The sequence below is a fragment of the Neoarius graeffei genome, chromosome 19, assembly GCF_027579695.1.
Source record: "Neoarius graeffei isolate fNeoGra1 chromosome 19, fNeoGra1.pri, whole genome shotgun sequence".
Lineage (NCBI taxonomy): Eukaryota > Metazoa > Chordata > Actinopteri > Siluriformes > Ariidae > Neoarius > Neoarius graeffei.
In genome coordinates this window covers 27,124,179-27,136,586 of record NC_083587.1, presented here as the reverse complement: position 1 = coordinate 27,136,586, position 12,408 = coordinate 27,124,179, and the positions used below count along the sequence as shown (strand labels likewise).

The 12,408-nt window shown below is 42.7% G+C and overlaps 1 protein-coding gene across 1 annotated transcript; it reads right to left on the bottom strand.

Annotated features, from left to right (window-relative positions):
* Positions 1–1,029: 1,029 nt before the first annotated feature.
* LOC132867901 (uncharacterized) lies at positions 1,030–9,720 on the bottom strand. The gene is made up of 2 exons (XM_060900871.1): positions 8,853–9,720; positions 1,030–1,368 (listed from the first exon to the last, which is right to left on the bottom strand). The coding sequence occupies exons 1-2, from the start codon at positions 9,553–9,555 to the stop codon at positions 1,343–1,345; spliced, it is 729 nt and encodes a 242-aa protein (XP_060756854.1). The 5' UTR covers positions 9,556–9,720; the 3' UTR covers positions 1,030–1,342.
* Positions 9,721–12,408: the final 2,688 nt, after the last annotated feature.

The following is a 12,408-nucleotide window of genomic DNA, read 5'->3' as shown; positions in this document are numbered from 1 at the left end:
ACAGGAATCTTAGAATCAAGAACAAGTTCCTATTAAAGTGGCTGGTGAGTGTATTTTCCCTAAATAAGCAGGAGCCTATAAAGGTGCTGATGTTTCCCAGCTTCAACATCTACTTGTGTTTTTATGGCTTTGCCATTTGCTGACAGCAAGGCATTTAAAAGAAAGCTGAGGCAGATGCTGGATAAACTGTGTTCAAAGAAAAAAGAAAAAATGGTGTACTTTAATATCGTAGAAAAGTCAGAGTGAAGTCAAGATGAAAGTTGTATTATTTTATGCAAACGTCTGAAGAAGAAGGACCTTGTAGGAAGTGTTCATGCTTTCAGGCAATGGCTAAATGATGGAATGTTCCTCCGAGTACCCAAGTGAATACTCTCAGTGCTCTATCAAGGCAATGTTAAAAGGTGATCATTAAAAATGGGCCGTGATTCAGGCACACAGCGGTATTCACAAGTGTGGAGCAGTGAAGCGAGCATGCAGAGAAACTGTGAGAGCACTTCAGATCTGCAAGTACTGAAACACAGATGATTCCATTCTACTGGTTCGTGTGTCAAGTAAAGTAAACCAGCTATGTGCTAAGGTAAATAAGAAATGTATCATTATTTTATACACACCTAAATAAGATGAGTCAGTTCAAGACACATTTTATTCTGTGTTATAGCAGTAGTGAGAAAAACAAACCTTCTTCTGCCTCTTATTTTTATCATTAATTTGTTTTCTTGACAATTAGTCAGTGGCTCTTGAGATGTCCGTTTCCTGAATGAACGAAGGTTTAGTCTAGCAGTTAGTGTCAGATGTATGGTTCCCATCAGTGCTATCTTCTGCACTTCCCGCTGGGTGGTTTCAGAATCAGAATTACTTTATTAATCCCCGGAGGGAAATTCAAATTTGCAACCAAGCTCCTGAATCAAAGAAGAAGTAAACATGTCTAAAAATAGGAGATAAAATAGTCTTTAAAAAATAATAAATAAAAATAAAATAAATTTAAATAAGTTCAATAACTTAAGTAAAAGCAAAATGAAGTGATTTTATATACAATGATTCCTATATACACATATTGCACCTGAGTTAAGGATACATGGTAAGACAGTGTACCACAGTTATACAGTGGCATTGTACAGCTTGACTGCAACAGGTAGGAATGATTTCCTGTGTCTCTCAGTTGTGCAGCGTGGAAGAATCAGCCGTTTACTGAATGTGCTCCTGTGGCTGATCAGCTCCTCATGTAGAGGGTGGGAAGGACAGTCTAAGATTGTTTTATTTTATTTTATCCAGCACCACTGTCAGAGAGTCCAGTTCCACGCCTACAACATGGCCGGCCTTCCTGATGATCTTATTGAGTTTGTTAGTGTCCTTCACCTTCAAGCAGGGCTGTGAAATAGAAATGACAAAATCCGAGGAAACAATTTTAGCAGGGGGTCTGGGGGCAGCAGCCCCCCAGGAGCCGGGGGCCTGGGGCCCGCAGGGCCCCAGAAGCTGAACAGATTTTGTGTATATTGATAGATTTGAAGCATCTCCTGAAAGCAAATATTTTCTCAACCATGCCATTTAATTTGAACTGTTTATTATTATTATTATTATTATTATAAATTGAATATATAAATGTGAACAAGATGGTCTACCTGGTAATCTATAGTTCGACAGCTTCAATTTCACCAATTCCGCATGTTTTTTTCCTTTAACATGGTCAACCAAACGCATTATTCCACCAGAACCGTACTTCACATCCTGATGGCACAAGATGCAGTAGGCTTTCCCTGGTTCTTTTATCTTCCATATGTGCTCATTCACTACCGACTTTAAACTCCAGCCATTGCCAAGTCCATGGATTTTTGATGCCGTTTTCCTTGTCAAATGTTTTTGACATCGTCGGTCTCACCGTCCTCCCTCTGAACGATGTCCCTCCGTGACACGGACATACCGCGGAATTCTCCTTTTCAAAACCGTTGATATCGAAAGCGTGTTTAAAGAGCACAAGATTTGTGCCGTGGTTTGTAAGCATGGCGCAAATGCCGTAAACCGGTCTGTCATTGTCGCAAAAGAAACCTACCCCATTTTTATTGCAAAATTACAACCCCTATTCCAAAAAAGTTGGGACAAAGTACAAATTGTAAATAAAAACAGAATGCAATAATTTACAAATCTCAAAAACTGATATTGTATTCACAATAGAACATAGACAACATATCAAATGTCGAAAGTGAGACATTTTGAAATTTCATGCCAAATATTGGCTCATTTTGAAATTTCATGACAGCAACACATCTCAAAAAAGTTGGGACAGGGGCAATAAGAGGCTGGAAAAGTTAAAGGTACAAAAAAGGAACAGCTGGAGGACCAAATTGCAACTCATTAGGTCAACTGGCAATAGGTCATTAACATGACTGGGTATAAAAAGAGCATCTTGGAGTGGCAGAGGCTCTCAGAAGTAAAGATGGGAAGAGGATCACCAATCCCCCTAATTCTGCGCCGACAAATAGTGGAGCAATATCAGAAAGGAGTTTGACAGTGTAAAATTGCAAAGAGTTTGAACACATCATCATCTACAGTGCATAATATCATCAAAAGATTCAGAGAATCTGGAAGAATCTCTGTGCGTAAGGGTCAAGCCCGGAAAACCATACTGGGTGCCCGTGATCTTCGGGCCCTTAGACGGCACTGCATCGCATACAGGCATGCTTCTGTATGGAGCACTTGCATGTGACGTCACAGCCGATCCAGATTGTGACAGACGCCATCTTGTAGGTCAAACGCCATATTTCTGCCTTCTACTTCTACTTCTGCTTTTACTTCTACCTTTTCTTCTGGAAAACCCTACTATATACAATTCTACTACAACGGCTGCGGCTACAAGCTCTCCTTACCTGTGCACGGTTTTTATGTTTTTTGTGTGTATTTTTGCGTGTTGTTCGTCTGTACCGGACTTCAATATCCACTACAACCGTATGGACTTACTGGACATTGGTTTCCAGCAGAAAATGACGGTTTGTAACGATTTCCATCGCATGCACAACATTCCGGACGAGATAGCGAGACCAGCGGGGTCTCCGTGGATTGTTATCGGAAGCAAAGCGAAGGAGGCGGTGTCGGGAGCGGAAGCAAAAGCGAGGCTGCAGAGCCGGCCTGTTGACTAAGCTCAGAAAAGAGCCACTCAAATCTCCACTGCTAAGCCTCTACCTCTCCAACGCTAGATCCATGTAAACAAGACGGACGTTTTGGAATTACAGCTGGAATTACCTTATTCTATTCTATAATCGGCTGGTCAGTGCTATACTCAGTACTTAAGTGACTTACCCATCCAATGAGGATTCTTGTTTACAAGATGCCACATCTGAGTCGCTGACAAATCCTGAATTTCTGTAAAGATAACTGTCCAGAGATTTATAAGCATGCAGTGCTTCACCACTGAACAGCAATGGAAAGTTAATGAGGTAATTATACACGTCTGGGTATTCCACCTCTGGCAGTTCAATATCCACTGACACGGTCGTGAAAACTACGTCCGGTAAGCCATAAGGGTCACTAATCTGTAGATCGTTTATTTTAGACATATATCTAGTTATCTGTTCATTAGAAAAATGAGCCGTGTAGTCCGTCAGTTGAAATTGATCCATTCTGTACACAAGTGCAGCAGTATTCAGTGGTGTTTTTGACCGACAAGATGGCGGTTGTGTACTTTCCGGTCACGTGACTGCAAGATCTCTATTGGAAATCACAAAATGGGCTCAGGAATATTTCCAGAGAACATTATCTGTGAACACAATTCACCGTGACATCCGCCGTTGCCAGCTAAAACTCTATAGTTCAAAGAAGAAGCCGTATCTAAACATGATCCAGAAGCGCAGACGTCTTCTCTGGGCCAAAGCTAATTTAAAACGGACTGTGGCAAAGTGGAAAACTGTTCTGTGGTCAGACGAATCAAAATTTGAAGTTCTTTATGGCATTCAGGGATGCCGTGTCATTCGGACTAAAGAGGAGAAGGATGACCCAAGTTATCAGTGCTCAGTTCAGAAGCCTGTATCTCTGATGGTATGGGGTTACATTAGTGCATGTGGCATGGGCAGCTTACACATCTGGAAAGACACCATCAATGCTGAAAGGTATATCCAGGTTCTAGAGCAACATATGCTCCCATCCAGGTGACGTCTCTTTCAGGGAAGACCTTGCATTTTCCAACATGACAATGCCAAACCACATACTACATCAATTACAGCATCATGGCTGCGTAGAAGAAGGGTCCGGGTACTGAACTGGCCAGCCTGCAGTCCAGATCTTTCACCCATAGAAAAGATTTGGCGCATCATAAAACGGAAGATAGGACAAAAAAGACCTAAGAGAGTTGAACAACTAGAATCCTACATTAGACAAGAATGGGTTAACATTCCTATCCCTAAACTTGAGCACCTTGTCTCATCACAGACTGTTGTAAAGAGAAAAGGGGATGTCTCACAGTGGTAAACATGGCCTTGTCCCAACTTTTTTGAGATGTGTTGTTGTCATGAAATTTAAAATCACCTAATTTTTCTCTTTAAATGATACATTTTCTCAGTTTAAACATTTGATATGTCATCTATGTTCTATTCTGAATAAAATATGGAATTTTGAAACTTCCACATCATTGCATTCCGTTTTTATTTACAATTTGTACTTTGTCCCAACTTTTTTGGAATCGGGGTTGTAGATGATTTACTAAAATGATATTTTTGGCGGCCAAATTCACGGAGGTCAGCGGATCCGCGGATTTTTCACAGCCCTGTTCAAGCCGCTGCCCCAGCAGACAACAGCATACAGGATGGCGCTGGCTACCACAGACTCATAGAACATCCGCAGCATCGTTCAGTAGATGTTGAAGGACCTCAGCCATCTCAGAAAATAGAGACGGCTCTGGCCCTCTTTGTATACAGTGTCCACGTTTTTGGACCAGTCCAGCTTATTATCCAAGTACAGCCCCAGGTACTTATATTCCTCCACCATGTCCACACTGACCCCTTGGATGTTAACAGGGTTCACCGGAGCCCTGAATCTCTTCAGATCGACCACCAGCTCTTTCGTCTTCATCACACTGAGCTGTAGGTGGTTCTTCCTGCTCCACGTGACAAAGTTGTCCACCACCATCCTGTACTCGCTCTCTTCACCACTGGTAATACGTCCAACCACTGCAGAGTCATCAGAAAATTTCTGGAGGTGGCAGGTCTCCGTGCAGTAGTTGAAATCAGTGGTGTAGAGAGTGAAAAGGAAAGGAGAAAGGATGGTCCCTTGCGGAGCCCCGGTGTTGCTGATCACTCTGTCCAACACACAGCACTGCAAGTGCATGTACTGTGGTCTGCCAGTCAAATACAGTGGTGCTTGAAAGTTTGTGAACCCTTTAAGATTTTCTATATTTCTGCATAAATATGACCTAAAACATCATCAGATTTTCACACAAGTCCTAAAAATAGATAAAGAGAACCCAGTTAAACAAATGAGACAAAAATATTATACTTGGTCATTTATTTATTGAGAAAAATGATCCAATATTACATATCTGTGAGTGGCAAAAGTATGTGAACCTCTAGGATTAGCAGTTAATTTGAAGGTGAAATTAGAGTCAGGTGTTTTCAATCAGTGGGATGACAATCAGGTGTGAGTGGGCACCCTGTTTTATTTAAAGAACAGGGATCTATCAAAGTCTGATCTTCACAACACACATTTGTGGAAGTGGATCATGGCACGAACAAAGGAGATTTCTGAGGACCTCAGAAAAAGTGTTGTTGATGTTCATCAGGCTGGAAAAGGTTACAAAGCCATCTCTAAAGAGTTTGGACTCCACCAATCCACAGTCAGACAGATTGTGTACAAATGGAGGAAATTCAAGACCATTGTTACCCTCCCCAGGAGTGGTCAACCAACAAAGATCACTCCAAGAGCAAGGCGTGTAATAGTCGGCCAGGTCATAAAGGACCCCAGAGTAACTTCTAAGCAACTGAAGGCCTCTCTCACATTGGTTAATGTTAATGTTCATGAGTCCAGCATCAGGATGAGACTGAACAACAATGGTGTGCATGGCAGGGTTGCAAGGAGAAAGCCACTGCTCTCCAAAAAGAACATTGCTGCTCGTCTGCAGTTTGCTAAAGATCACGTGGACAAGCCAGAAGGCTATTGGAAAAATATTTTGTGGATGGATGAGACCAAAATAGAACTTTTTGGTTTAAATGAGAAGCATCATGTTTGGAGAAAAGAAAACACTGCATTCCAGCATAAGAACCTTATCCCATCTGTGAAACATGGTGGTGGTAGTATTGTGGTTTGGGCCTATTTTGCTGCATCTGGGCCAGGACAGCTTGCCATCATTGATGGAACAATGAATTCTGAATTATACTAGCAAATTCTAAAGGAAAATGTCAGGACATCTGTCCATGAACTGAATCTCAAGAAAAGGTGGGTCATGCAGCAAGCCAACGACCCTAAGCACGCAAGTCGTTCTACCAAAGAATGGTTAAAGAAGAATAAAGTTAATGTTTTGGAATGGCCAAGTCAAAGTCCTGACCTTAATCCAATCGAAATGTTGTGGAAGGACCTGAAGCGAGCAGTTCATGTGAGGAAACCCACCAACATCCCAGAGTTGAAGCTGTTCTGTATGGAGGAATGGGCTAAAATTCCTCCAAGCCAGTGTGCAGGACTGATCAACAGTTACCGGAAACGTTTAGATGCAGTTATTGCTGCACAAGGGGGTCACACCAGATACTGAAAGCAAAGGTTCACATACTTTTGCCACTCACAGATATGTAATATTGGATCATTTTCCTCAATAAATAAATGACCAAGTATAATATTTTTGTCTCATTTGTTTAACTGGGTTCTCTTTATCTACTTTTAGGACTTGTGTGAAAATCTGATGATGTTTTAGGTCATATTTATGCAGAAATATAGAAAATTCTAAAGGGTTCACAAACTTTCAAGCACCACTGTAATCCACAATCCAAGACACCAGTGGGGCATCCACCTACATTGCTGTCAACTTCTCACGTAGCAGAGCTGGCTGGATGGTGTCAAAAGCACTGGAGAAATAAAAAAACCCATGATCCTCACAGTGCTGGCTGGCTTGTCCAGGTGGCCATAGACTTTGTTGAGCAGGAAGATGATTGTGTCCTCTACTCTAAGATGGGGCTGGCAGGTGAACTGAAGGGGGTCAAGAAGTGGTTGGACCATAGGCCGGATCTGCTCCAGGATGAGTCTTTCAAGGGTCTTCATAATGTGTGACGTCAATGCCATGGGCCTGTAGTCTTTGAGGTCTCTGAAACACGGCTTCTTCAGTACAGGGACGAGGCATGATGTCTTCCACAGCACGGGGACCCTCTGAAAACCCAGGCTCATGTTGAAGACATGCTGAAGTACTCCACTTAGCTGGAGGGCACAGGTCTTCAGGGCCCTGGGGCTAACACCATCCGGGCCTGCTGATTTTCCTGCATGGAGTCTCTTCAGCTGTCTTCTCACTTGCTCCTCGCTGATGATCAGTGTGGGGGTGACGGGTGGGGGAAGAATGAAGGTGTTTCTTGGGGGGGGGGTGCTCAGCCAGGGGATCTGTTAAGGAGCTGCGAGCGAAGTCATGAAATGGGGATGAGGTTGGGCAAGAAGAGGTGGGGGAGGGGAGAAAATGTAAAGTATGTGGTTCTAACCATCCTGCAGAAGAGTGGTGGTGGTGGTGGGTTGGGGTCATGCCATCGAATCTGTTAAAGTAGAGATTCAGCTCATTCGCCCTTTCCACATTGCCACCCACTCCTTCACTGTTGGTTGGCTTGTAACCAGTGATGGTCTTCATTCCACTCCACACATCTCTCATGTTGTTCTGTTGGAGTTTCCACTCCAATTTCCTCCTGTACTTATCCTTGGCCTCCCTGATCATTGCTCTCAGTTCATGCTGTACTCCTCGCACCTCCTCCTTGTTGCCGGCTCTGAAAGCCCTCTTCTTCTCATTTAAGAGAGCTTTGATGTCCTTCACTACCCACGGCTTGTTGTTGGGGTAACAGCTGACAATCCTAGCTGGGACAATAGCGTCCACACAGAAGTTAAAGGTGGGGTATGAGATTTTGGAATAATGGTTCCTGCAAGCCATATTTTGAAAAGAAACACGCCCGCCCTCGCCATGATCCCACCCCCCACGTCTCCACCCCTCCTCCCCCTTAGAGCAGAGTGTAGAGAGCTTGGAAAAATAGCTCAAACTTTCTCATTTAAACTGTGTTTTCAGCCCCAATTTTCACTCCACACACATAATTTTTTCAAAAGTAATAGCCACACTTGTCCTGATTCACCCAATGTGTCTACCTACACGATAGGACTTGCAGTTTTTGAATGAGAACCCTGAAAGTGAGGAGAGCACAGCCGCCCAGCCCCATAGACTTCCATTATAAAACTTGCCAGAAAAGTCACTCGTTTTTAACTCACTCTAGTGACCTCATCTTTTACACTACAGACAAAAAATTACATCAGTTTGTTCAGGAGATCCTTGTGGCACTCACTGTGAAAGAATTTTGTGAATATCTCCTTCCGTTTTCATGTAAATCCCCGTTGTTTGGAGGAAGCGCACTGAGAGAATCCTGCGCTCTGTGTGACACTGCTCGCTCGCTCTCACACACACACACACAGAAGGGACGGGCTGCTCGCGGGCTTCAGTCTGATTGACGTGTCAATATCCAATCATTTTGAGGTGGTACCTTGATATGATTGGATGGCGTTTTTCCTTTATTTTACACTGTAGACTGGATTAAAATATTTCGTTTTTGGGTCAAACCTTCTATTGTACTGCTTGCAACATGGGTGTGAGGAGCTTTTCAAGCAATATGGTAAAAAATACTCCTGAAAAAAATCTCATACTCCACCTTTAATGTATCCTGTGATGCACTCTGTGAGCCCATTAATGTCGTCTCCATGGGGCTCACACAGTGTCTGCCAGTCTGTCACCTCAAAGCATCCCTGCAGTGTCTCATTGGCCTCGTCTGTCCATCTCCTCACTATCTTTGATGTGGTGGGCAGTCTCTTCACCAGAGGCACATAGCAGGGGGAGAGGTAAATCAGGATGTGGTCTGACCTGCCCAGTGGGGGAAGGGGGGAAGAGCTGTAAGCCTCTTTAACATTAGCATACAGCAGGTCTATTGTTCTTCCCTCTCTGGTAGGACAGTTCACAAATTGGGTGAAAGTGGAAAGTGTTTTGTCCAAATTAACATGATTAAAGTCACCTGAGATAGCAATGAAGGCACTTGGGTGTTGAGTCTGTAGCCGGGCTATTGCAGAGTGAATAGTATCACAAGCAGTGTTCGGGTTTGCAGAGGGGGGAACATAAACAGCCACCATGATAACATTAGAAAACTCCCTGGGCAGATAATATGGATGAAGTCCAACAGCACACAGTTCAACATCCGGGCTGCAGATGCGCTCCTTCACGGTGATGTGAGCTGGGTTACACAACCGGTTGTTCACAAGAATGGCAAGCCCTCCCTCTTTTCCGCTTACCGCTCCTGGCGCAGTCACTGTCCGCACACACCGTGTGGAAGTCGTTGATTGTAGTATTGTCATCGGGAACATCCCGATGCAGCCATGTCTTCACGAAGCACATTAAACTGCACTCCCGATACTCCGTCTGACTCTGGGCCATTGCCGTCAGCTCGTCCATTTTATTCCCGAGGGACCTCACGTTCCCCATGATGATAGAGGGGAGACACGGCTTATAAGATTTTTCAATAAGCTTCCATTGTCTCAAAGCTACCTTCTTCCTCCGTAGCTTCTTATTTCCTCTGCATCCTCTGTGTGTTTTCCGCCAAATTTCCGCAGGGATCTCTTCCGGTCTTGTCTCTAGAGCAGTCGGCTTCAGTTCAATAAGCTGATCCCTGGTGTAAACAATGCGGGTGGCATGGAGTTGTTGCATGGCTGCACTGAAAAAAAGTTTTGCGGCTGCGAGCAAAAACACTAAAACTCTTGCAACCCTCTTAGTGGCTTGATCAGTGTTATGGTAACGGGGAAAAAAAACAACAAAAAACCCCCCGAAGATAAGACAAGTAGAAAAAATAGAGAAAAAGGATCAGGAGCATTCGTTGCAGTCTGCACGCGAGCTGGCGCATGCGCAATCACTCCCAGTAGCTCCAACAGGTCCTTGTTGAATTCTTTCTTGATGACTCCAAGAGCCCTGACCACAATAGGCACATCTCTGGTCTTAGTTGTTCACATCCTGCTGATCTTGAGTGCCAGATCTTTATCTTTGCTTAGCTTTTAGGTTTCTTTGAACATGATGTTGTCATCTAGGATCGCTATATCAATCAGCAGGCATTGCTTCTCATTCTTGTGGTGAACTAACAAATTGGGATGGACTAGCAACTCGGGATGATATGGTCAGTCTGTACTGCCATGTCCCAGATTATGGTGGTGTCTTCAGTATTAACTACTGCTTTGAGTGAATGTTTATATAATTTCTCAGGAAGTTGTCAGCCAGGCTTCTTGAAGATCGACTGGAAACCTTGCTGTGATGGTTCATGTAGTCAGTAAGAGCCAGCAGTGTGCAATTCACGATTATCAGTACCAACGCTGAAAACCAGAGTTCGGAGCAGCCTCCAAACATGGACGCTCCAGACTACACTTCCCAAGAGCAACAGCGCAGCCCCCCCCCCCCGAAGAATTCTAATCACTTCACCTGCAGCCAATTACCCTGCAATCACCCACTCCATATAAGCTCAACAGTTACAAACACCTTTTGTGAAGTATTGTTCTGTGTCTTGTACCTGACTTTACCAAGCCTTCTGTTTATCTGACTGACTTCCTGTTAAGACCTCTGTTCCTGTTTTCTCCCAGTTTTGTCTTCTTATCTGCCCTGCACTACAGTGTTCACCGATCAATTAACCCATGCCTGTTTCCTGACTACAATTCTTGATTCATGTTTTGGCTTTGTCTGCAGTTTGCACCGCATCTGCTCTCCCTTGTGTTTGCATCTGTAAGTGCCTGAGATCTGGCAATGATGATGACATGGCTGATCATCTTCTCTGCCTTCTTCTTCATTATTATTATTATTATTATTATTATTGTAGTAGTAGTATTGTGATTATTCTTGTTCAATCAGTAAATTAATCAACACTCACACTATATCTCCAAAAAAAAACCCTCTGCTAATATAAAATGGTGAATTTCATGGATGGTGCGTTGGATCACACTGCTAACCAACACGTTCCTTACTGATTTTTTTTCTTCACTCAAATCTAAATGATATATTCATCTCCATTATGATTGACTAATGGAAAAAAAATAACTACTTAACTCCTATCCATGTTTTTAGGAGCTACTAATCAGACAGAAGTGGCAGTTTTTCCCCCCACCATATTTTAAGGCCAAGGCCTATTAAAGCAAGCACTCAAGCAGAGGTTCCTCACAAATGGTAAGGTAAAGGTTATTCTGATGAAGAGAGACAGAAAGAGGGTGAGAGAGGGGGAAGGATTTAAGTAGCCAGATGAGAGAGATGAGCACTGGGCTCAGGGTTGTAGATGACCTTACTCTAGATGACGTTTCCTTACTGTACTACCAGGCAAAAGTACACACCCCTACTCATTCATAGGTTTTTGTGTATTTTGACTATTTTCTACATTTTAGAATAATACTGAAGACATCAAAAATATGAAATGACATATGGAACATGTATGGAATTAGGTGGTAAACAAACATGTTAAAAACAAAATGTTTCATATTTTAGATTCTTCAAAGTGTCCAGTGTTTACCTTGATGATGCTTTCCACACTATTGGTATTATCTTAACTAGCTTCATGAGGTAGTCACCTGGAATACATTTCAGTTAACAGGTGTGTCTCATCAAAAGTTAATTAGTGGATGAGTTTCTTGTCTTCTTAATGCGTTTGAGATCAAATAGTAAATAATAAACATACAGTAAGTAGCCCTATTCCACAACTGTAGTAATCCATATTATGTCAAGAACCACTCAACTAAAGTAAAGAAATTACATCCATCGTTACTTTAAAACATGAAGTATCTTTTTAATTAATAAAAATAAAGAAATATTGAGAGCTCCTCTAAGTGCACAATTTGCATGTAAAAAGCCACACCCCATACTAATTATTGCTGCTGTAGTATTGAGTTGAATTCATTTTGAAGGCTATAATTTCTCTGCAAGCTTCAAGAAAGTCTCTGGTGGTGACATTGTGAGCATTCATGAATTCATATCCAGGACAAAATAAATAGTAAAAGGGCAGATAATATAAAATGCAGGACAGATTTACATAATGAAGGTTTAATTTGTTGACGTCCCAGGTGCCGCCACACTGATTAGGGAATGCATTTTGGTGCCAGGGCTAGAGTCCACTTCCTGATGATGGAGAGGAGGAATACACTTGCCACCAAAAAACAGTGTAATGGGATGATACTGTGTGTATTTGAATTTGTCAA

What these genes read in the sequence shown, in the direction of transcription:
- LOC132867901 (XM_060900871.1), bottom strand. Translation starts at nt 9,555, where the DNA reads ATGTTCCCGATGACAATACTACAATCAACGACTTCCACACGGTGTGTG. An exon ending in CATCACAGGATACATTAAAG is followed by an intron (nt 1,369 to 8,852) that starts GTGGAGTATGAG and finishes TCTATTTCACAG; the next exon opens with CCCTGCTTGAAGGTGAAGGA.